The sequence below is a fragment of the Aquila chrysaetos genome, chromosome 16 (assembly GCF_900496995.4).
Source record: "Aquila chrysaetos chrysaetos chromosome 16, bAquChr1.4, whole genome shotgun sequence".
Lineage (NCBI taxonomy): Eukaryota > Metazoa > Chordata > Aves > Accipitriformes > Accipitridae > Aquila > Aquila chrysaetos.
The window spans coordinates 4,745,530-4,769,571 of NC_044019.1; the positions used below are offsets into that span (position 1 = coordinate 4,745,530).

Genomic DNA, 24,042 nt, shown 5'->3' on the forward strand with positions numbered 1-24,042 from the left:
AAGTGCCACGGAGACGTGTGTCTCTCTTCTGCAGAAGAGGGGCTCCAGTCCCTCGGTGCCACAGGTTTATACGCTTGTAATCAGAAGAACAACCATCTCCCCTTCTCGCCACCACAACCTAGTTTCCCCTTCTCCCATGTGTAATTCTCAAACCCCGAAGGACTCTAAATAGCCACACTAATTGCAGACAAAAGACTCGTTCTCCACTCCACTAATTCCCAAGGGAACTCCAGCACCTCTGGATAAGCCACGGTTGGGTGCCTGGGCAATTTGGGACAGAGGACATGAACCAAACAGACCAAATATCGTCATGTTCTGCTCCTACCCCACAAACCACCCCAGCTCTATTGGAGGTCTCAGGGAGGGACAACTTCAGGGCATCTCCCCCAAAGTTGGCCCAGCACCCATCCAGGCCCTGGCTGTTGCAGGACTCGGCAAGTCAATGCCCATATCCCAAATTCCACCTGCAGACTGTGAGGGAAGCCAGCCCATCCCTGACCCCCAGCATGAGGTGTCCAAGCCTTCATTAATAAATGGGATGAAACAACAGCTTCGGTTCCTGTGTGGCCTCAAGGTCCAGAAAGCAGAACTGGGCACCACTGGGGGCAACAGGGTCCCTGCAGGGAGCAAAGCCATGGCTGCAAACCAAGCGTAATTCTGCTTTAATGGACATTAGGGCTCACCGGGGAGGTATGGGCTGTGATTACAGACGTGTTCAGCTTTTCCCACTCCATCGTCATCCCGTACTTCACAGCGGGAACCTTTCACTCTTCCAGCCCTAATTAATCTAATGGTTTTCTTGGATCCATGGAGGGAACAGTTGGGATGGTTTTTTGCTCAGACACCAGCAATGGGCAGACCACGGAGGAAAAATAATGCCGCGGCTGTTCTTTCTGAGACGGCAAAGCAGAGAGAAAGGGAAACCACAGCATGCATTTGGATCATTCCCCAATAAGGAAGCAGGAACGCAACAAGTCTGCATTAGAAGAGGGTGTTTAAATTCATTATCATGACAATTTACACTTTTGTGGCACCAGCTGCACCAGTATTTCAAAATCCTTTCCTGACAGTTATTCATCAAGCCTCAATTCCCCTGCAGAACAGCCACCAGCTCACCAATACAAATGGGAAAACATCTGGGGTGATCTCAGACCACACGCCACCTCGGTATCTGCAGCCCACACATGAAATAACCCAGGGCTGCCGCTTGCGAGCGGGCAAGTTTTAAGACAAACATTTCCCTCCGGCTCAGCGAGGGAGTACGCATCAATCAGTCCCATGGATCCAGCTGAAACAGCCCAGGAAACCTCCAGCAGCCCTTCCCACCAGCCAAGCTTTTGCCGAGTGAAGCCTGCCCTGCACAGCCCTGCCTGGTGCCCAAGAGAAGCCAACCTTGCGGTGGCAGAAGGGCAACAGAGATAACTTCCAGCACGCTCATCGTGTACGTCAGACACACGTATTTCCAACACGATGACGAAGGCTGGGGTGATGCACGTCTTCAAACGCTTCTCTGCTGTCCCCTTTCCAAGCTTTGCAGGCGGCACTGGTGTCCTCACACCGATGGCTTTGCTCTGGGGTGTTTCTGCTGCGTCTGGTCTCAAGATCCAGTTCCTACACCCTGTGCCACTACCGCAACAGGTTTCTTATGCCACTTATCACGCCTCACTCAAACAAACCCTCGAGTTCCTGACTCGCAGGTCTCTGTAAGACCTCTGGGGTGGCCCCTCCAAAAGCCCCAGTTTCAGGGGAGGGATGTGGGCTGCTGAAGACATTTGAAAAGCACCCAAGTGTTTTAGCACCCAAACGTCGTTGCCAGCCAGCAGCCGCCAGGCTCTAAAAATGTTTCTCTGGCAATTTTGAAATCGTCCCTGCTGCTTCATGTGCAGGAGCCACCCCGCCGTGCGCAGAGCTTCTGTGAGGCTCCACAACCCCACTTGCATCCGTCATGTTTTGCTCTTCTTTTCCCAGCTCCTATCACCAGCCCACAGGCACTGGGAACTTCCTTAATCTTGTTCCTCCCCAGCCACCAGCAGTGATGGGGATGGTCGGTACTGGCCAAAGGCAACCGCTGTCGCAGGAGCGGCACTGAACACCGAAGCCTGACGCCGGGATGCCTCGTGCCCAGTAAACCAGGCTGAGATGTGTCACCAAACAACTCCCAAAGCAGCAGCGTGTCCCCACATAACACACCACTGTCCACAGCTCTGGGCTCCCTTTCTGCTCGCTTAGCAAAGACTCTCCTCGGCTCGTTTTACACCAGCCCGACAATCACACAGTGGTGATTTTTCTGCAAGTACCAGGTTGGCGCTGGCTGCTGTCAGACGGTCTGGAGGGAGGGGGAACACCCCAGACAACAGTCCTGACCCAGACACACGAAAAAGCTGAGTGCTGCGAAGGGAGAAGAAGAGACAGAGCAATGACTCAGTGATTGCTACAGGCTCCAACCCCAACCGGAGCACCACATCAGGCAGCGAGCTAGCGCCTAGCGTGCATCAGCGAGCAAAAGCAGGGTAAGAGAGCTCAGCCGTGAAGTAGTGCCTCGCGGGGACCCTCCGCAGCAGTCTCTGGCAGGGACATGTACGAAATCAACTCCCCACTACACACTTGAGCTGCGAGGTGGAATGGCCAGGGTGCTCCAAGGAGGCTGGGAAGCTCTCAGATGCTGAAAAGCCGTTTGGTGCAGACAGACGGCCCCGCAGACAGACAACAGGGCATGCCTCAATCGAAGGCGGCTCCAAATGCAGGATGGCAATATGACTGCTGTGGTTTTTTTGCTTTAGAAGATAGGGCCCGAGATGTGCTTGGGAAACACATGTAACCCCAACTCTTCTCCAAGGTGGGTAAGTGCTGGTGGCTTGCAATAAAACCCTGACCACCGGGCCCCAGCTCGTGTTCGCACAGCCAGCAAAGGGACTGCTAACCACAAACTGTTATTTACATTCCTGACTCACTCCTTCCCTTTCCCCTGAAACGGAAGAATATTCACAGTCAAACCTGAATTCCCCTGAACGACTCCTGGAGCCATGTGAGCCGAAAGGTCGGTCCTCAGAGTCAGGAAACCAGGTTCTTGGGCTGAGAAACCCCCCAGCCCTTCCCTACCACTCCTTGGGCACAGCGCGAAGGAAACCCTTACAATATCCTTGCAAAACCTCGAAGATGGGCACAGAAGGCTTCTGATTTGGACATTTTACGAAGGTCTGACCTTCTGCAGCAATGCAACAGGTTGAGACAAAGTCCGGTTCCAAACCTCAGCTGGCTTCTCCACTTTTACTGGCAAAGTCAAGCCATCACCAGATGTGGTCTGCACGTAGCTGGTGGGGCTTTGGAAAGGCATGGTTGTAGCTATCCCTCACTCCCCGCCTCTTCCCCTAGCGAGTCTTAAAATACCATGTGAGTATTAAGTAAAGCAGCCAGCACCAGGCTTCCCCTTCTCTACTGGGATTAGCAAAGCAGAAACAGCTGATGCCTGCAGGACACACTGGGGTGACAAGGCCCTCTGTCCCAGAAAGCCACCCTGTCAGGTGGTGAATCCCCCGGGAATCAACATCCTTTGAGGCATTTTACAAAAACTGCATCAAGAGTGGAAGGGCTCAACTCACACCTTTGATTCCCCAAACAAATTTGCAGTTAGGGCTGCTAGATAGAGGATAAATCACCTGGAAGGGACAACGCCGGGACTCATTTAAGCCTGAATAGCTGTCTGAAGCGTGAAGAGCGATGAGGGGAAACTGAGCAACAGGACAAGGGTTGGGTTGCATCTCCTGGCCCAGAGAAGAGCCCTGTGAGCACTTCTGAGCTCCTCTACATGGTCACCCTGCACTACGCCAACGGATGACACCCAGAAACCATTCATAGGGTTGAAGACTCTCAGTTTTGCAGCAACATGTGGCTCAATCCCCAGCTCTAACACAGCAAAGGGGCATCCGGAGCTGGAGGAGAAGCTGGGGAAGGGAAGTCAGGAGGTGCCAAGCTGTCATGCACAGCCCACGCTGCATGAATTCCCCCTCTTGGAGAAAAGATGTTTGTCCCTTGCACCTCAGGGTTTTGCAGGGTTACCTGATGCATCAATGAATGCATGCTAACAAGACGGGGGAGAGAGGAAGTGCCACAAATTCCTGTCCTCCTCATCGTCCCCCTTCCCCTCTATGTGGAAACTGGATGCTCCAAACCCTGTCCGGTTTAGGGAGCCTGGAGATGTGTGTGCCTCATCCTGCCATCACAGGTTGCACTGCACAGGCGTGCAGTGGCACCCAGTTGTGTAAGAGTTATCCCTGCGTGAAAAAAAGTGTATTTTTCTGCTCCTGAACAACACCCTCTGATCCAGGGTGGGGTCAGGAGGGCCGGTATTTAGACACTGATCAGTGAGACATTTTTGCAGGTTAGGAGCAGAGGGAGCCTGAATATTCAGCTGTACCAGCAACTTGGGAACTACATGCCAAGACAATGTGAACAAGCAACGCCATCCCCTTCAAAACTCTGGAGAGGAGGCCAAGCAAAAGGATGTCCCAGGACTGCTCTGCTGTCGAAGCCCCTGTTAGAGGTGTAGGTAACCTAAGATATGGATTTTGGCATAATCAGCATCCCTGGAGCTCTGCAGAGCACCTGCCATCTCCAAAGGACCCTTGCCAAGCTTGCAAGGCAGCTCCTCCTAAAATATACCCCTTAAACACGCAGTCTTGCATAATACTTTTAACACGTAAGAACCGACGGGGCTCAGCTCACCGCCAGAAATAACTTTTCCTGCAGCACAAACGAGCCCTAACTTCAGGCAAGGACGGCAGAAACAGCTTCATGCAGCGCCTATGATGGAGGGTGCCCGTGGGAGGTGGGCAGCCGGCGGGCAGCGATGTCCCCGTGCCCCCCACCACGTCCGTCCCTGGGGAGCCACTTTCTGCTGCCCATTCTGGTGCTTTCCAGTGGCTGTTTCTCAAAGCACGCCCCGAGCAGGGCTGCAGGCCAACGCTGTTAGCCCCTCCTTTCTCCACCAGCTTCCGCACAGATACTTCTGATTTCATCACTCTTCGCTCTGTGAGGCAGGAGGACTGAAAACGCAGTGCAATAGCCCCAAACAGCTAGCAGAGGTCGCTTAACATGCGCTGGGTGAGCCCTGGGAAAGGAGATTTCGTGGCTGCGTTGCCTATGGCAAGGCACCTTCTAGCTAAACGTGCCTTAAATCATTTTGGGTAAAGCCAGGAAGGGATAAACCCCACGGATCCCATCTGGTTCCACTCTGCCCCGACCGCTTGTCTCCCAGACAGGCAGGAAGCCTCCGGGTCTGAAGTGTTTGCACTCCTGCACCTACATGTAAATAAAACACCCAGGAGTGATCGTGAAAATGGGGCTTTACCTGCCTACGCACGCTCACAGCAGGCTGGGAAGGGGATGAGGTATTTTTAGGAAAAGCTGGGCAGGGAGTCTGTGAGCTCCTGAGGGTCTCTTGGACCCCTCCGGGCCAGGACAGGGCACGGTTTCCAGCAGGCACCAGCTCAAAAAAGCTCCCAAAGCAAGATTTCAATCAGCAAGCTGGAGTGCTCCATAAGGAGCGCTGCCGTTAGCATTATTAAATCGCTGATGGTAACTGAGGAGCAAAATGAACGCAGAGCTCCCTTCCCTCCCGTCACCCGCTCTAAGGCAGGAACAGGCAAACATTTCACCTGCCCTCTTGGCTTTATAACCACCGACGGGACCGGGGCCAGCTTGACCTCTGCACTGCCGGAGGCCGGGTCCGGCACGCCGGTGCCGGCAAGTGCGGAGCAGTTACATCACATCACACGCTTTGGGGTAATTCAGTTGGTATTGATCCAGCTGCAGAAGTTTGGAAAACACTTTGTCAACAACACCCGCCCCGGCAGACTGATGCTTTCTCAGAGCGGGTCATCGTAGCGGGTGACTTTTCCCAGCCCTCTGGCCCCTGATGCTCGGTATCTTTAATGCAGGAATCCTTCGGACGCTTTGCAGCAGAGGCAGCTGCCCACCCTGGTTTGCTGCGGAGGGGGAGGAAGGGGAGGCTGAAGCACTGGGAGATTTTTAAGTGACTTCTCCAAGGTTACAAAAGGCATCTGTGGTTAAGAAAGGAAGCAAAGAAACAAACTGGACGCTTCCTCCCTGCTGCTGCCTGAGTGCCAAAAGGAGGAAAGCAAACCTGGTCCAAGCAGAGGATGGTCAGGGGTCAGGGAGCATCTTCAGCCCCGCTCCCGGACAGCGAGACGAGCCAGCCCGTGCCGAGCAAAGGGGCTGGGGTGCCGCTGCCCTGCCTGCCAGGCCTACGGCACAGACCCAAGGTCGTGGGGAGAGCAGTGCCCACCCCTGCCCCAGGCTGCCTGGGGGGTTTGCATAGGATGTGCAGGGGAATTTGCCCTGGGATGCTTGGGGGGTCCCGCCCTGGGATGTTCAGGGGGGGTCCTTCCTTGGGATGCTCCGGGGGTCCCTCCTTGGGATGGATGCTCAGAGGGTCCCTCCTTGGGATGCTCAGGGGCGCCTGTCCCATTCAGCCAGAGGGTCCCACCCTGGGATGCTCTGGGCGTCCCTCCTTGGGATGCTGAGGATGCCTGCCCCGCGGAGCCAGGGGTCCCTCTCCGGGGTGCTGGGGGGGGGGGGTGTCCCTCCCCGGTGCCCTTCCCCCGGGACCCCGCCACGGCACCGCCAACCTACCCAGCTTCATGAGACAGGCCAAGAGGATCCAGAGGGAGATCTCGAAGGGGATGCGGACGTGGGTGTAGTCGATGCCCAGGACGGGAAAGGCTTTGCGGGGCTTGGCGTGCCCCTCGCCCGAACCGTTGGCCGGCTGCTTGTTCAGCGGATGGATCTCCTGGGCGGAGGCGGGGGGCGCGGGGGTAAAGCCCCCCATCTCACCCCCCCGCAGCTGGACCGGCTGTCCCTGCGGGGGCTCGGAGGCCAACGTAGGGGTGGCCTGCAAGCCCTGACCGGGCAGCAGCGGCCCCAACAGCAGCAGGGCCCAGGGTAGGGCGCGCAGGGCCGCGGCGCCCATAGCGGCGGGCGCTGGGGGCAAAAGGGGGGGTCGGGGAAAGGAAAGGGGGGGGGGGGGGGCGGCTCGGGCGGGCGGCGGGGCCCGCCGGCGGCGTGGGGCAGGAGCCGCCCCGCCGACAGCCGGAGCGCAGCTGGGGCGGCCGCGGAGCTGGGGCCCATCCCACCGAGCGGCCGGGGCGGCCGCGGGGAGGAGGCAGGGGCGGAGGCAGCGCCGCCGGCGGTGGCCGGGGGGGGGGGGGGGGGCCGGGGAGGATGGGGTGGGCTGCGGAGCTGGGTGCTGCTGGGGGGGGGGGGGGGAGCTGGGGGTGGTAGTGGAAGAGGGGTGCGGGGTAAAGGGGGTACGTGGAGGAGGAGGATGCGATGCAGGGAGGGGGACGAAGAGGGGAGGAAGGTACAAGGCAAGGTGGGTGCCGCTAGTGGCAAAGGGGGTGGGTAGAGGCGAGGGGGTGCGGTGCAGAGGGGGGAGCATCAGAGCGGGGGGTGCAAGTGGAAGAGGGGGTGCAGTGCAAAGCGAGGTGTAACTGGAAAGTGGGGTTGGAGCAGGAAAAGGGGGAGCGTGGGAGCTGGGGGGGTAGTGGAAGAGGGGTGCAGGGCAAAGGGGGTGCGTGGAGTGGGAGGCGATGCAAGGAGGGGTGCGGTGCAAAAGGGGGAGTATGGGAGTTGGGGGGGGTGGTAGTGGAAGAGGGGTGCAGGGCAAAGGGGGTGCGTGGAGGAGGAGGATGCAATGCAGAGAGGGGGACGAAGAGGGGAGGAAGGTCCAGGGCAAGGTGGGTGCCACTAGTGGCAAAGGGGGTGCATGGAGGCGAGCGGGTGCAGCGCAAAGCGGGGCGCGGTGCGGAGGGGGGAGCAGGGCGTCCTAGTGGAAGAGGAGGTGCAGCTGGAAAGTGGGGTTGGAGCAGGAAAAGGGGCAGTGTGGGAGCTGGGGGGGTAGTGGAAGAGGGGTGCAGGGCAAAGGGGGTGCGTGGAGTGGGGGGCAATGCAAGGAGGGGTGCAGTGCAAAAGGGGGAGCATGGGAGTGGGGGGGGTGCTAGTGGAAGAGGGGGTGCCCTGCAAAGCCGGGTGCCGTTGTGGAATGGGGTGGGAGCAGAAAAAGGGGGAACGCGGGAGCTGGAGGTGCTAGTGCAAGAGGGGTGCAGGGCAAAGGGGATGCGTGGAGGGGGAGTGCATGGAGGAGGAGGATGCAATGCAAGGAGGGGCATGAAGAGGGGAGGACAGTAGAACGCAAGGTGGGTGCTACTGCAAAGGGGGTGCCTGGAGGTGAGGGGGTGCAGTGCAGATTGGAGTGCAGCGCAAAGGGGGGAGCAGAGAACTGGGAGGGTGCTAAGGCAAGGTGGGATCCAACGAAAAAGGGGGTGCACAGAGGAGAGGCAATGGACAAGTGTGCAAGCATCGGAGGAAGGCGTAATGCAAGGCGGGGTGCAAGGAGACAAGGGGGTGCAATGCAAAGGGGAGGTACAGAGAGGCAGGGGGTGCTAATGCAAGGTTGGACACAAGGAAGCGAGGGGGTGAAAATGCAAGGAGGGGTGCACAGAGGCGAGGGAGGTGCAAGGAGTCAAAGGGGCCCTAATGCAGTGGCAGGAAGGTGCAGAAGAAAGGGAGGGAAATGGAATCTGTGGACTGTGCCTGCTGCTGGAGGGGTGCAGTGGGGTGATGCAGCACTACACCATGCGCAGCAGCGTGGGGGTGGCAGGGAGACTGTGGGTGCACGGCCCAGGTACCCAACAGGAAGGCAGCCAAGGCTCGTGGGGCCAGCAGAGCACCCTGGGCCCATTGGGGAGAGCAGAGCAGCCAGCTGCCCCCTCCATGTTTGCTGCTTGGAAATGGACAGCCACGGTCTGCTTAGCCTCAGCATGCAGGCACCGCTCTGGGGAGACCTCTGGGGTGGTGGGATTTGCAGAGCGATGACTTCCAGGGGGACGGGCCTGGTGAGCATTGGCTGCTATTCTGGACCAACATGGTGCTGTAACCTCATCTGTGCTTATTGGTACCGCCTCGCCCTTTGCCCTGGTCACTAGCATAGTCTGAGTCACCAGGAAAACTGATAAGGCTCTAATAAAACCGCTAGAGTAGCATTGGGGGGGTTGCTTGGCACCGTGCGACTGAGCTCAGCCACCCTGATTTCTTGGCTCTGCTACTGACTTCCTGAGTGTCACATGTGTGTGACAGGAGCAATCAAAACCGGTGGGAGTTTCTAACTGATTTATTAGCTAAACTTTAGGGGCAAAGGAGCCTTTTGGTAAAGATGCAGCCCCTAATCCTTGGGGGCACTCTGTGTACGGAGGGCATGGGCCCTTGACATGACACATGGCAGCTAGAACTCGAGCTTTGAAGGTTACGCTTGCTGGTTTGCATCGGTTACATTCTTGTTTTAAGACGGCATCAGCTCCCAAAGCGCTGGCGGTTGGACTCGCTCGGGGAAGGCTGCAGGGAATGCAGCCCTTCACCTTCCCAGCAGACAGGAGGGGAGCACAGCAGCCTTGCTGCAGCTACTTGGTGGAAATCATCAACAAACGTGACCCCTCAATTAAAGTGAATCATCAGCCTGAGCAGGAACCAGCTAGGTGTGTCAATTCCTCTCTTCCGCTTGGTTATGTTCTGGATAGTCAAATTAATCTGTTTTACCAATTAAGCAAGAAATGCTGAGTGTTTCTCATTTTGTAAGGGCTTAGTCATATCTGGGTGAGAAGCCTGATCCTAGACGACAGCGGTTGGTATGCGTTTCGGTTGAAGCAGGACTGTGCACTGGCAGCACGCAGACAACTAGAGACTTGTTCAGGAGAAAACATGGGGGCTGGTTTTCTTTCAGAAACAGTTCCTAGAAGCTAAAACTGGTACGATGTTCCCATGAAATAACTGGGTCAGATTTTTCTACCTCTTTGTGCCTGGATCAATCAGCAATCGTGGTGGGTAGGTCTGAACCGTTTAGTACCTGCCTATTGTACATTTGCCAGTGGGGGATGTAGCATCAAATTAACTTCTTGCTACTTTGGTAGCGAACGTTCCCAACCTGCTTGGCTGAATGCTACTGGCTGGACAAGTGCCTTTCAACCTGTTGAACTCCGTGAAGGATTTCAGTTGGTGCAAATTCTTCACAAAGTGGAAAGATATTCCTGTTTCCTCTGGATCGGGAGATGAAGACCTGGAGACATCCAATTAAATCTGTGTTCCTGAGTTAATCCATCAGCACTGCAGTGCTCTGACAGTGGCAAATATGCCCATCAGGGCCTTGGGGCTTGAGCTGCCTTGGTGCTTTTTTCAGTTATTTGTGTTTCCTGCATTAGGAGAGTAGTCCAGTTACCTCCAGCTTTTCACGGCCCAGCCGAGATGCTCGCCGTGATTCTTGGAACTTGCACCATCCTCCCACCAGGAGGGAGCGTAATTAGGATTAAGCTTCTTAGCCTGCAAAGGGAGAGCAATACAACCGCATGAACAAGCAGAGGGAGCTTTAGAAATGTCCCATCAAGCAAATTACATAATACACCAGAGCTTATCCTGTTGTATCTTGGAGGGCAAAAGCAGACACTGTGTATATACCTAAGTTCATAATTGTTTTCCCTGGCCCCTGGAAATACTTCACACCTCCTGCCTTTGAGCAGCTGTGCAACTGGGCACCTTCTCTGACCCAGACACCAGCGTTCCCCCTGCTCCTCCAGGCCGTGCAAGCACACAGAGCTTCATAAGCCAGCACACGCTAATACAATACACAACAAATGCCCCGAGTTGTGTTCACACGTAAATCATGCAGAATTCAGCCCTCATATTGAGAGAATCTTCCGTGAAGCTTTGCTATTTCATAATAGCTTTGATCAGAGGGTCTAAATTTTTTTCAGCAGATGTTAATCATCAAAAAGTAAACATAATTTACATTGCACAGGGAGGTAAACCCAGGCAGAGACACCAGAAGGGAAGTGTTTTCTGAAGTCGTGCAAGGAATCAGCAGCAGATTTGCTCAAAGAAACCAGGAGTGCAGACCTTGCTGTACGTCCTGGCTGCAGCTCACATTGGCTAAAAGAATGTTTCTATAAGTTTACAGTCCATTTCTATATTAGACCCAGCTCTTTCTTTCTCATCCTCTCTGTATTTATTTGATAAAGATGATCTCAGTGCTGCTACCCCTCTCTCTGTTTACACTTTGCCCCTGTTCCCCCATCTCCACTTGCAACTCAATTGCAATTGCCTGAGCAAAGTGGCTGCAGGTCAGGCTTTCTCTCTCAGTCAGATGATTTTCTTGTTCTCTGGTCTGCCCCAATAAACAGCACAGGGAAGTGGAAAGTAAAGGATGCATGACTTTAAATTTTATTTCAACTGCTCTAGCCTAGATTTCCACCTGCAAACAAATCCTAGTCCAGCTCCAGCGTTTGCTGGCCAGGTGTCTGCAGGACAAACCATGTTGCTTCTCTCTCACAGAGTAAGATCTATGGCTATGAACCTGTGTATGTGTGCGCTGTGACTTCCTAACTATGGCACAGCGTGTAAAATTTAACTTTTGTGTGCATGTTGTGGGTTTTTTTACACTGAATTGTCTTTTTTTAATGTGTGTAGCATAGATTGAGGACAGAATAGGAGACATATTTACTGAAAGCATTAAAAAATGCCTTTTGTATGACTTAAATTGTTTTCGCTCAAATGTTGTAAGAAGGGCAAGTCCAACTCTCAAGCAGTTTTATTCCTTGCTCCCTGTACCTTTCTTTGGACTGAAAACTCCACAGCCCTGTTTCACAAGGATACTCTTCAAGGTGGTGTTCATACTGCAGGAGGTTGGGTGCTGGGAGGACAACACTTTGTTTACATTCCCCAGTGTGTCTCCAGTTCCTTCTGAGACTGCAGCGGAAAACTTCAGCTCTGACAGTCAGAACCAGCAAGTACCCCTGGTCCTCTTTGGCTTCAGCCACTGTTATGTCTCTCCGTCACTAGCTCGGAAAAAAATCAAGCTCCTGTGCCCCAATTTTCTGTCTGTCAGCGAGTAAAACTTACATGTCAAGGGCATCCAAAGCCTGCCTGATTTTCTGTGTAGAGCTTTAGATCCCCAAGAGGATGGCATCTGAGAAAAGAAGATAAAACCCTGTTGTAAGGATGATAGTGATGGATCCCGATTATTACTTGGTTAATTAAAAGAGTCTGGACAGATACAGAGGCAACAATTAACAATTCTCTTCCGTAAAGAACTTTGACAACAGCTGAATAAGTTAATGGGTTATGAGATGAAGACAAATCATTACAGCTAATGGTTGGTCTGTCATTTATGAGTCTGGAGGTGTATGGGAGAGTCCTCGCGCTTCCATGCAATGTCTGATTTAAGGGGCTTTTTGCTCCTTCTGTTAACAGAGAATAGGCAAGTAGCAATTTTCTTCTGTTGTGCAGCTGGGATTATCTAGGAGCCATGGAATTAAGTTCTAAATGAAAATTTAAACTATTCATTACACTTTATTAATAGACTTGGGAATGTTTAATTGTGGAAATAAATTACAGAGAGATGAATTCCTAACTTTTATTTTACAAACACACACCATTTTTCAGGAGAGTGCGTTAAGATAATTAGGACTAGCGGAGATGCCAGCCTTGCCTTCGCCCCAAGGTCTGCCGGCAGTGTCCCCAGGGCCAGCGGCCGGCTGTGCGGGGCAGCTGGAAGGCCAAGGCAAAGGGAAGGTTTTTGCGAACACTGCCACCCCCTGGCTCTTTCCACAGAGTTATATTCCCCCCCCCCCCCAAAAAAAAAACCCAGCCTAACTTTGTGCTGCCTGAGGGAGCTGTGCGCTTCACTTCTGCGAATTGCTGCTGGAAACACCAAACGTTGGCGGGCAGGGATTATTTTTTTTTCTGCAGGGCCTCGGTCACAACTCGCTGCCTGTGGGGACTTCACACCAAGACACCGGCCTGGCGGCTTTCCCTGTCGCAGGGCGATCCCTGCGGCATGGCTCCCGGCCCCAGCAACCAGGGGAGGACCGCAGGGTTATGGAAAGGGGGCCGCGAAGCCCAAGCCCCCCCATCGAGGCCGTGTTTGAGGCGCAGGCCGGGCACCCTCTGGGGCAAGCGTGTGAGGCAGGTGGGGCCCAGGCCCCGCTGCGGCCTGCCAGCTGAGGGGCTCCAGGCCCGGCGAGGGCTGGCTTTAAGCAGCCTCCGGGTTTGGTGAAGGGGGGAGGAGGACGGAGAACCGCGGGAGGGACAGAGGGATGTGACCGGGCCCTGAGGCTCCAGCCCCGCGGGCCGAGACCCCCCCCTCAAGGCAGGCGGCCATCCCTCCCTCCGCCGACTACAACTCCCAGCACCCCCTTCGCGGCACCGTCCTCCCGCCCCCCCTCCACGCCGACTGGTCGAGCCCGCACGAAAACGCTCTCCCCTTCCCTTTGGTTAGGGGAGCTGTCAATTACGGGGCGGCGGCGGCCGGGAGGGCAGGACGGGAAAGTATTCCGGAAAGCGATTTACGCCGTTTGCGTGGAGTCGGGGTTGCTGCGGGTGAGCAAGGGGGTGGTGGCGCAGTTAGCGTGGCGCATGCGCAGAGCTGCGCGGGGAGAGCGGCGGCGGGGGGTGCTGCTGAGCCCCGGACAGCTGGAGGGGGTAAACAGGGGAGGGGGGGGGGGGGCACGGCCGGGGCCTAGGCCGGGCCGCGCCTGAGGGCCCTCCCCGCGCCCCGGGGACGGCGCCCGGCTCCTGTGGAGCCCCCTCTGGCTCCCCCCCCTCCGCTCGGTCCCGTTCTCCCCCCCGCATGGATGGAGCCTCGCAACTTCCAGTGCCCGCTGCGCCCGCACCGGGGAGGCCTGACAGGTAACGGGTCCGGCGGGCCGGCCGGGCCCCGCCCGCCCCCGCAGCCCCTCGTCCCTGCCAGCTATCCCCCCCGTCCCCCCTCCCCTGCCAGCTATTCCCCCCCCCGCCCCGGCCCCTTACCTCCCTTTCCTGTCAGTTTTTCTCCTCGTGCCCCCTGCTGTCCCCCTCGTTCCTGTCAGTTACCCCCACCGCAGGCCCTGTCAGGTGCCCACCCCCCTTCTTATCTTCCCACACCGCCCCCTTTCCAGGAGCCTGACCCCATCCCTCTTAAGAAGCCCTCCTTTATCCAGCCCCTCATCCCCCCCCAGCCCTTCATCCCCCATTTTCCCCATCCCTTCTGCCTGCCCTCCCCCTCTAACCAAGCACTTCTTTCCCCCCAGCCCTGTTGATACCTGCATCCTCTGGCTGGTACCTGCCCCTCTGCCAGGTTTAGCCCCTGCCTTTTTGACTTCTCTTTCCCCCCCTCCCACAGCTGGCACTCCCCTGTCCTCACTTTATTCTCCCCTTTCCTAAGGGCTGACTCTGCCCCGCTCCCTCCCCTGCTCACCTTTCCCTTGCTAAAGCCTTCATGTGAAACTTTCCCCTGCCCCAGTGGGTCTTCTGCAGCTGCTTTCCTTGGAGAGGAGATCAGCTTTTCCTCCTCTACCAGTGTCTGCTGGCTGAATTCCTTCCTGGAGCTACTGGGCCATCTGAGTCCTGGCATTGGGCTGTTACTTGTACTGGGGCTGAGGTGTTGTCTTGCATCTTCCCTCTCTTCCTGTGGATGGCCGTGTCAGCTGGAGGATGAAGGGTAGAGGTAGGATGCCAGCTCACAGGGCTGCTGGCTGAGCTATAAGCGCCATGTGGGCGAGCATCTGGGGGCATATCAAAGTTTCCTTGACACTACCGTCCTCTTGTACTGGGCCTGTCGGGTCTCAGATCCTACCTCTTCTCCTGTCCACCTCTCTTGCAAGCAACTCCTTCCTCTGTTGTTGGCTGGCTCCGTGTTCTGAGCCATCTGTCCTGGGGAGCGACTGCTGCTCCTGGCGACTCCTTCAGCTGTAGCAAAACCTTTTTATGAGGTGTCTGCTGCTAACCAGGTAACTTCCTCTTGTTTTGCTAGGTTTGTTAAAAAAATCTACCTATTTATGTGTATATATTTTAATTTGATCCGTGACCTCTTGGAAAGTCAAGGTAAAGAGGATAGGGAAAATAAGTTGTGAGGCTAAAGAAGCCTGCTGAGTGGGGTCCTAGGTGGTGTTTGGATGGGTGAAGTAATTTATAGATGCTTAAGGTAAGGGTCATAGGAATCTTCCTTTGGGATGAGTCGTGTATCTGCAAGGCTTGTAGTGTGCAGAGTGCTGGTTTTTTCAATGACCTTGAGTTTGGAGACTGAGAAACTTGGGTGCACCTAAACAGTTAGGAATTGGATTGCTTATTTAAGATTGCTAATTTGAGTCCTGCTGCTTTGTGGTGTTTCCTAGTGTTGATGGAGCTTTTCTGAAGGGCAGTGGTCCCCAGGTTTGAACTTTGAAGCCCATGTCTGCAGGGCACTTCTCTGTGTCCATGCATTGCTGTGTGTGTAGGTGAGGTAGGGGTGTGTGTGTGTAGGTGGCTCTGCGAGGGGAAAATACATTCAAGCAAAAGAGCAGCTCCCCAAATCCTAGCTGCAGTGGGAGCGTTCAGTATTAAAACCGACTGAATTTCTGTGTGCGTTATCAATGTTGAGGCTTTGTTTCCAGACTTAGAGCAATTGTTTTGGGAAAATTAGAAGAGCCAGCTGGGGAAAGCCAGAGAATTTTGTTACTCCCCTTCCTCCCCATAGCCAGAAGCACCCTTTGAAGGTGTACTTTTCCAGGAGCTTAAGGGGCTCTTAAGTTACTGTCAGTGTAAATACAGCCTAGCAGATTTTGAGCCCACAGCCTGCAGAAATCTGTGGCTTGTTAATTTTTGACTGCAAATTTAAAGGCCAAGTGTTGCGAAAGTTCTTTTTCTGCCTCTGGAGCTTTGCATTGCAGGAACAGAAGAGTCCAATGAGCCAACTACAGCTAACTGCAGGTGGGGTGGTCCTCTTTATGCTTCAGGGTGTAGTTTGAGAAGAGGCTGTTACTGTGGATGAGGTGACAGCTTTAACTGGATCCCAGGTTTTTAGTCCTGTCTGGGGTATTCCAGGCAGGTTTGGAACAGTGAGGGACGAGGGAAGGTTGTCCTTGCTTGGAATTGAGCACAGAGTTGTTCTTGAAGGTTGATGGAGAAACATGCTCCAGTGTCATCTAATAAATAATCAAAAAAGGTCATGATGATCTCTTACATGTAGCCAAAATGAAGCTGCTTGTGGGATCATCACTGGTAGCAATAGTGCAGATTTATCCTAAATTGTTCTTGTCACTGGGACTTAATCCTCTCATGAGTTGGTTGTGCAGGTTTAGTTAAAAGCCAGAGAACTGCCTGAATGGTTTAGGAAACAATATATCTAAAAGCAAACAGAATTTGCACGGTGGTTTTGCTGAAAGAGGAGCATCCTATACCAGTTTAAATGCCTTTAGTGGTAACAAGTGGACAGACTCTTTGAAGGGGCTTCATGGTCGGAAGCTTGTATGTGTCTAAGAAATTGGTGGTGTGGTTAATTCTTGTCTGATTTTTTTAAATATATTTTCCAGGAGACCTACAAGTCTTAGGGGATTTTATGCTTTATGCCAGGGTCAGTTTCTAATGTAATTGGAGATTGTTGATCTACATGTACAATGGTGTGGTCAATATAGCCTTTAGTGTTAAGAGCACTTAATGCTTGTTTCATAGTAGGAGCTCTACACGTATTAACTCGTGAACTAGGTAATTATCATATTCATGGTGAACGTGAGTCTGGGATTGTGACCAGTTGTGGCTAATGAGCAAAGTCTGACCTGGAATGAGAATTTGGGACTTCTTAATTCTTTGTCTGTGATTTTGTGATAATTTAAGGTTGCCAAAGCCTTTGCAGCTGTGGAATACCTGTTGAGCAACAAAAAATAGTATCGTGAATGCAAGAAAGGCTCTTAGACTTTTCTTGGCCAAGCATGTACATGTGTTCTGGGAGACCTGTAAGCATTTGTCAACATTCAGTCGCCAAACCAAGCCCTGTCTAGGCAAGAGAGACACCTTAGGCTCATGCATTCCTGTTTGACTGTTTTTTTTTTTCCAGGGCTGTCTTTTTTTTTTTAATGATCAAATGCTAAAAAGCATACATCAGCATCTCGGGTATACTAGATGCTGAACAATTTGCCCACATACCCTTGGATGCTGGTATTAGTATGTTTAAAGCCAGTTTTGCATCAGATGTTCTGTTTTAAACTCTGGTTTATGCCACTTTGTCAAGCAAAGGGCTGATTTCATGGATGAGTTTCTTGACCTGTATCTTTTAAGAAACAGTTAAGATGTGTTCATCTCTTGTTGAGACCTGCTGAGTGATGATCTGTTGAGAGCACCTCTGAGTTACCGCAGCTGACAATGACCTGTCCAGAGAGTTGGGAAGTTCCATAACACATCTGTAATCCTAAAAACATTCACAGAAATAGCAAGCTCCTCTGTATTGCTGCGCTCCCCCGGCCAGTGTGTGTTTCAGAGTTCCAGAAAGTGTAAAATGCTGTGGCAGAGGAGACTTTGTTGGAGAGTAAGAGAATTTGAGTCTCTCTTAAGGAATGGTAGGTTTTGGGGGATTGGGTGTTTGTTCCCTCTGAGCATCCTGTTCATACAGACAAAGAGTGGATTTCTAGTGTATAAGTGGTTTTGCAGTAACTTATTTAGCAGTAAACTGGCTCGTTGGTATGGGTTATTTATGTCTGTAGAGTATGGAAGACCTGTATCATTCCATGAACATGTATTTCTCCATGTGTGTCCTTCAGGTCATTTGGTGTCATTTCTTGCTAGATAGGAGTTGAATAAAAAAGGAGCTGTTTAGAAATTAGCCACAACTAGAGGTAGGAAATCTGAGAAAAATACTTCCAGGGCTCTTAAGAGAGCAGTGGGGCGTTTGTCAGTTGGGGGATGACTGCCTGCTTGGCTCTGGCATGGTATTAGTCCTCTTTGGGGTACTAAGATCAAAAGAAAACTAAACTGCCCTTAAAGAGGAAGAAAGGCAGTCCCTGCCTGGCAGGAAAGAAGACTTAGCCTGGTGCCACTTGGAGAGGGGCGACTGCAGACAGAGTCTGGGAATGTTGTGGGGAAGCGCCAAGAAGAGTGGAAAGCTGCAGGCAAGACTGAGGTGCTGAGATCCGCTGGAATATTGTCCCTCGTGTCTCTTGACAATGTACTTTGGCTTACTGGATCATTCACTTCTCTGGAAAAAGTTGTTTAACTGTCATCAGTCACTGGTCACAGGTTCCTGCAGAAAAGTGCTGTGTGAGGTTGGGTGGCTGGTGTGTTTAACAGGGCTGTGCGGAGCAGGAGGAAGGGAGCCTCGGGATATAATCTTAGAGGTGAGAAGATTTTGGGTTTTATACAGTAAGTACCAGAGTCCCTCACCTGAGGGGTGAGCTGCTGAGGTGTTACAGAGCGATGGAAGGTCTGTCTGCCCTGTTGCAGCTATGGATGGAGAAAACACTTGCATATCCTGGAGGGTTTGTTTAAGGAGGCCAGTCTGTGGGGATCCAGCACAGGAGAAGGGCAGGTGGAGGCTTGTTAGCTGGAAAGGGTGTCTGGAGAAACTGGAGGAGAGAGATCACAGATACCATTCATCCCTGCATGTTTAGTCTATCCGAACTTGAAGCTGCTTTTTGAGTTAGCAGTCCTCTCGCTTGCAGAACTTAGCAGAAAACAGTGTCTGGAAACCACGTCCTCGTGGGTGTCTCCAGCAGTGTAGCTTATTTAGCCCAGCTGGCATGTTTATGTAGAGCTGGCCTTGGGCACAAGTAGCGATGTGTCTGTCCTGGTTTCCCGTGTTTACCTCTGAGCTGCAGAGTCAGCGGGATCCACCTGCCCTCGTGCCAAGGCGCTTTGCTGCAGGTGCCTGCTTCCTTTCCTTCCCAAGCTTGTGAGCTGTTCGTAAGAGCAGTTGTTGTTGTCCCCTTACAGACTCTGTCTCCATAAACAGGCAAAACAATACCTACACTAAGCTCATGTGGAAAGGCAGAGGATGGGTATCAAAATGTGATAGCTTAATCACCCTACTACAAGAATTAGTGTGAAATACTGATGATCAAATGCAGTCACAGTGCTGCCTCTTGCTATTAAGCCTGGGATGAAGCAACTATTAACATAACATGAGAGTGAGTGAGAGTGAGGTTAAAGATGCTTAAAACATGAGGTGTCTTCCTGGGCATGCATGCTAGCTTTCCTGGTGCTGCTTCTGGAGTAAAAGGAATGTGGATTACATACATACGTGATGGATAAATACGTACATACTAGCTCAGTTTCAGGCTGGCCAGTGGATTCTAAGGGAGCCCCAATTTATTCACTAAAATAGATGATGGGCCCTAAAAAATGTCAGCTGATTTCTCCAACATCTGGGGGTGTGGGGTGTGCTGCTTCTGCCACGGTGAACTCAAGACGTGTGGCAGAGGCCGCTGGCTTACTGGACACATCTGCTGCAGAAACTAGACTTGGATGGTGGTGAGTTTGACCTGCTATGTGTACGTCTGGGGTTTGAATTGGTCCTGGTAAAAGGACGGCCTCATTAGCCCTCGCTGGGCATGGACTGGGAGCAGGCTTGCCGTGCAAAGTCCTCCCATTGTCCTGACTTGCCTTGCTTTCAAGGCTTGCGCTCTCATTGTGGGAATTTTATCAATTTTGTTCTCATCATACGTACAAAATGGGACTGGAATACAACAGTGAGGACTGCTTGTCTTCTGCTGTCTGCAGTAGGGATGTTCAGAGACCTGCAAACAGCTGTGCCTTTTCTCTGTGTGTTGTATTGGAGAGATCATATGGCTACCCTAAAAATCCTGTGTAGGAGCCCACTGCAAGAAAACCCAAGTTTGTGTGGCTTTTCATGCTATCTGTAGGTCTAATGACGTTTCTGTGTTCACTGCAGAGCTGCCTAGAGGAGCCAGCTGTGTTAGGAAAGTGATCTGAACTTCCACTTTGGATGAACTTTCATGTTTCCTCACAGAAAGCAATTCTTGGTACTTCATACCCATGGGGAAATGCCTACGTATGCACGCTAACAGTTTTTTGAAAGCAAATTGAAGCTGAAGCCCAGGGCTTTGGGGAATCTCAAGTGCAGGAGCCTCGTGGTTTTGCTGTGCAGTACGGCTGCACGTCCCTGAAGTTGCTAATGGTGGAAGCCCTCACTTTGCAGCAACCTGACAGATGAACCGGTAGAGAATCAGGCAGCGTTTGTCAAAACTTCTGCCTGACCTCAGCGGAGTTATTTGTTGCTGCGTTTCTGTGAAGTGTTCTTGTTTTAATGAATCAGCGTTTCCTCATTCAAAAGAGGACTCATTTGAAAATTTTGGCTTGTTCTGCTTGTGAATGCTTTTAAAGAGAATTTAAAACTATGGGGTTACATAGGACAAAATGTGTGTTTAAAAAAAAAAATAAATTTAAAGAGAACTGTAGAAATATCAAAATGGGACGGTACAGGGCCTGCGGTATGTAAATAAGGTGAATGACATCATTTCTTAGAGAATGACTGGTCCTTTGCTAGGCAGCCTGTCCAGAGCAGGGTTGTGACAATCACTCTGCAGTGTTTTCTAGCAGGTGTAGCTAATTCTATGGGGTTTAAATTATTTAGGTTAGTGCATTAAATATGGAACTCCATTAAGAGTGTGGAAAACTCTAATTTCTCTTGGAAATACAGCTTTAAATGATAGCCCCTTTTCTATTGCTAATGTAATTGGGTATTCAGATGATAGTGTCACCTGATGGTTGGCTGTTGTGATTTCTAAGGAACACTTATGCCCTTTTGGTTGGGTTGTTTTGGGTGGGTTTTTTTGGCTGGTAATCGAATGTAGTAAATGAGAGAGAAGAGGTGGCCAAAAATATTGATGCCTTGTTTATTCACAATATAATGTCTTGTTGCTTATAGAGTTTGGGAAATGTGAAATTGGACATGAGTGGACATGTAATGGTGGGAGGCAAGCTGTGAAACAGGATGCTACCCTGGACTTGCCGGGTCTTTGCTGGCATAGAAACATGGCTTTTCTAGGCTGATGTAGTCCTGGAGCTCTGCTCATTGTGAATTTCCCCACAAATTAGGGATGGCCTTTTAAGTCAGATGTTCTTCAGTCTTGTGTTGTTCCTTGCCATCCTTGAGTTTCTTCAAGAAGCCTTTATACAAAACTTTTCAGTTCTTAGCCACCTCTATTTTTTGAAAATAAAGTACTTGACATTGTATATGAATGGCCTAATATGTTTGTATGCCTGCCTTTGTTCCTTCCCTGTTCTGTCCTGCAGGTAATTAAATGCCCTTAGTGTGGATCTTTGCTCTGTTGGCATGCTTGGATGCACAGCAGCTCTTCCGATAGCTTCTTTTCGTCTGCCCCATTGCAAGAAGATGGCAAAAGCAAACATTACCAGAGACATCATCCACAGACAGATCAAGGTATGTGTTAGTCAAGTGTTTGCTTGTGTTAGGTGGAGAGCAGATGGAGAATCAGTGTTCATGCTGGATTGGGAAATACTGATGTTGTTGCCTTTACTTCTGAAAAGATCTCTGCTACTTATGTATTGATAAGCTGTATAAGAAGCTTAAGAGAACAAACGCCTAAGGCCTCTCACTATCCTTAATGAAGAGCTGGGATGAAGTATGGCATGACAGGAATACAGTTCTTCTCCCTAGCAGGAGCGCACTGTGCTAGTTTGACATCAGCAGGTCTGTTCCTTTTGAGTACAACATTGAAGAGAGAAATATGGCTGCTTGTGTTTGGGCACCATAAAGGACCCTTAGCTAGCTTCCCTCATGAGTTTTCTGTCTGCTTCTTTATGTGTTCTCTTCGTGTGATCTTGCCATCAAAGGTATTTTCTGACTGTAGTAAAGCTAATGATTTCTGTCTCAGTCTCTTTCTGTCTCTTTTTCATTATAAAGAGTGGTGTGTTGCTTCCTTTGTGTAGGGAAAAACTTCTACGGTGGTTGGATCAGTCATCTGATGGCTGCATTTGTGAAATATCTCTTAACGTGAAAGGACTAGCTACAGCAGACACAATAGGCAATTATTGCTTGGACTCAGAGGCCTTAAATCATTTGCAGCTTTGCTGGTAATCAGCATTCACGAAAGTGGTCTGTTGGTGGCCAGAATAAGGAACTAGGAGCTTGAATGCTCACTTCACTTCGCAGTTTGGTACCAAACTTTGTATTATAAGCTTGTGATTTAATCCATGTGCAAAGACTTATTTTGCTGCTCTAACAAGGAAGGGATGGTTCTGTGGTTAGAGCATTAGCCTGGGACTTTTTCATAGTGTCTGCTCTGTTAGGCTTTCATTTGTGACCTTGGGAAGATTGCAAGTCTGACAGTTCCTTGTAGGCAAAGCAATATCCTACTGCACAGACCTCACAAAGCCACTGAGGTTGCAACAGCAAGGCAATTATAACTGCAGCACCTTGCACTGGGCCTAGCAGTGTTTTGGGAATGCTAGCCATAAAAAATATGTCAAGGGATTTGAAGTTTGTAATGGAAGTTACTACAAAAAGCCTGTTCTGTTTGATTTTTTCCTCCAATCCCCTAGTATCTCCATTTTGTTTTCAAATAGCTTTTATTGTGTGTCTGCTCTATGACTACTAACATGTTCCTAGTACCATTAGTGTAATTTTTGACATTAGTGTTCTCATCTCTTCTCAAATGGTGATAACAAAGACTTAAGTTGTCTTCACCTGACGATAGCATGGCATGGGATGGGACCGAGGCTGGATCAGGTCCTAGGAAGGAATCTCCTTGGACATTAGATGTTCCATCCAAAATATGACTTGCATTCCCTTTTTCTTTCTGCCTGCCTCTGCAGTTGGCCTTCTTTCATCGAAGCCATCTGCTAATGCATCTGTGAACCCTGTGAGATCACAGGGGAAACAACTGTCCTGCTTTTCTTCACCTTCATTTGTACTGACGCAGTTCTGTGGCAGCTGTTCTCTTCCCTGTAGAACAGGCTGTGCTGTGGTACTGCAGCTACATGCTCCCACTCCATTGCTGATGAAATAAGCCATCTCTAGAGGATGCTGTCCAGTTACGTTCCCCAATACTTTGCCCCATGGTGGTGGTGCTTTAGGACAGATTCTGTGTAATGGCAGACTTCTTCTCAGCAGCTGTGGTCTAGTACTGCAGTCCTCAGGAGTGAGTTGCTTCTGAAATGGTTGCCAAGGCATAATGACAGGCATTCCCAAGCTCTTCTCTATCTTCTGTTTCTGGCCCAAAGTAGGCAACTTATACTGTCTTAGTGTGGGCTTCTCAAACCTTGTCTTGGCTACCCATCTGCAGCCTGGCAATTAGATAAACATCATTTTAAACCAATTCAGGAGCAAGGGTTACAAACTGCCTACCTGGAGGTCATGCAAATGATGTCTCCCTACTACGGGACAGGTACCTGATGCTATGGACACCCCAATACCTGGCAAGGTCCCTGCTTGATTTTTAAAGTTCTTGAATCTTCTCTTAAGGGAAAAAGGAGTGTTTTGTTTGCTGTAGTCAGGCTCTTGTTTGCTTTGTGCAGGAGAGGGGTGCACTGGGCTTCGAACGACACTATCATGTCACTGATCCATTCATTCGACGCCTGGGCCTAGAAGCAGAATTGCAGGTAAGTGGGCAGTGTTTAAAGAGCAAACTGAGCTGCTTGTTGTACAACTTCCTGCAGAAAAGACAGCATGCAGGAGTCTACGGGATTCTGTCTCTTGTATGGGATAGATACTGATTACTTAGTCCCCTAAACTGCATTAGAGCTAGGAATAGCTCAGTGAGATTTTTTGTGAGCTTTCTGCATTACCTATTGCACCTACAAGAGAGCCTTTAACAGGTGTGTATCAGCTAATCCCAACAGTGGTGCCTGAAGAAGGCAATTGCCAATTGTTCAGGATACTCGGCTCTAATGCTGAAGTGTGTAACGTGTTGCCTAAAGAATAGGTTGTTGTATTGCTGTCTGACATGGCTTAAAAAGATCTTAAGATTATCTTAGTTTGGGGGAGGAAAGGATTCTTTTGTCCGCCCTTTTCAATTGCATCTCCCATATCAGACGCTACTGCATGCTCCCCTAGTCTTTCCTGGTACAGTTGTTAGTTAATTTGGATGAAGATGGATGATATAGTCACCCAGCAGCAAGGTGCTTCTAAAGAGTTATCAAAAGTGCATTTTCCCTGCGTTCCCAGAGAACCTGTACATGTAATTTGTCAGCCTAGCCAAGGGCTTTTGAAGCAAA

The 24,042-nt window shown here is 51.2% G+C and overlaps 2 protein-coding genes and 1 long non-coding RNA gene across 6 annotated transcripts in view; 2 read left to right on the top strand and 1 right to left on the bottom strand.

Annotated features, from left to right (window-relative positions):
* SLC9A1 (solute carrier family 9 member A1) overlaps nucleotides 1-7,147 on the bottom strand; it is a 31,393-nt gene extending 24,246 nt beyond the window's left edge. Inside the window, exon 1 of the mRNA XM_030039842.2 lies at nucleotides 6,652-7,147. Coding sequence (XP_029895702.1) covers nucleotides 6,652-6,988 — 337 coding nt within the window. The 5' untranslated portion in view covers nucleotides 6,989-7,147. The remainder of the gene's footprint in view (nucleotides 1-6,651) is intronic.
* Nucleotides 4,406-6,090, top strand: LOC121233871. Its single transcript, XR_005934159.1, has 2 exons — nucleotides 4,406-5,100; nucleotides 5,937-6,090. It is a non-coding gene; the product is annotated as an uncharacterized LOC121233871 (long non-coding RNA).
* Nucleotides 7,148-13,352: 6,205 nt separating the features above from the next.
* Nucleotides 13,353-24,042, top strand: part of WDTC1 (WD and tetratricopeptide repeats 1) — a 32,515-nt gene continuing 21,825 nt past the window's right edge. Inside the window, exons 1-3 of one of the 4 annotated variants that reach the window (XM_030039845.1) lie at nucleotides 13,353-13,440; nucleotides 21,100-21,247; nucleotides 23,344-23,427. In XM_030039845.1, coding sequence (XP_029895705.1) covers nucleotides 21,140-21,247; nucleotides 23,344-23,427 — 192 coding nt within the window. In that variant the 5' untranslated portion in view covers nucleotides 13,353-13,440; nucleotides 21,100-21,139. Of the gene's footprint in view, nucleotides 13,441-13,500; nucleotides 13,750-14,698; nucleotides 14,829-21,099; nucleotides 21,248-23,343; nucleotides 23,428-24,042 lie in introns of those variants that run through there. The other 3 variants (XM_041129402.1, XM_030039843.2, XM_030039846.2) reach the window with 3 other exon arrangements.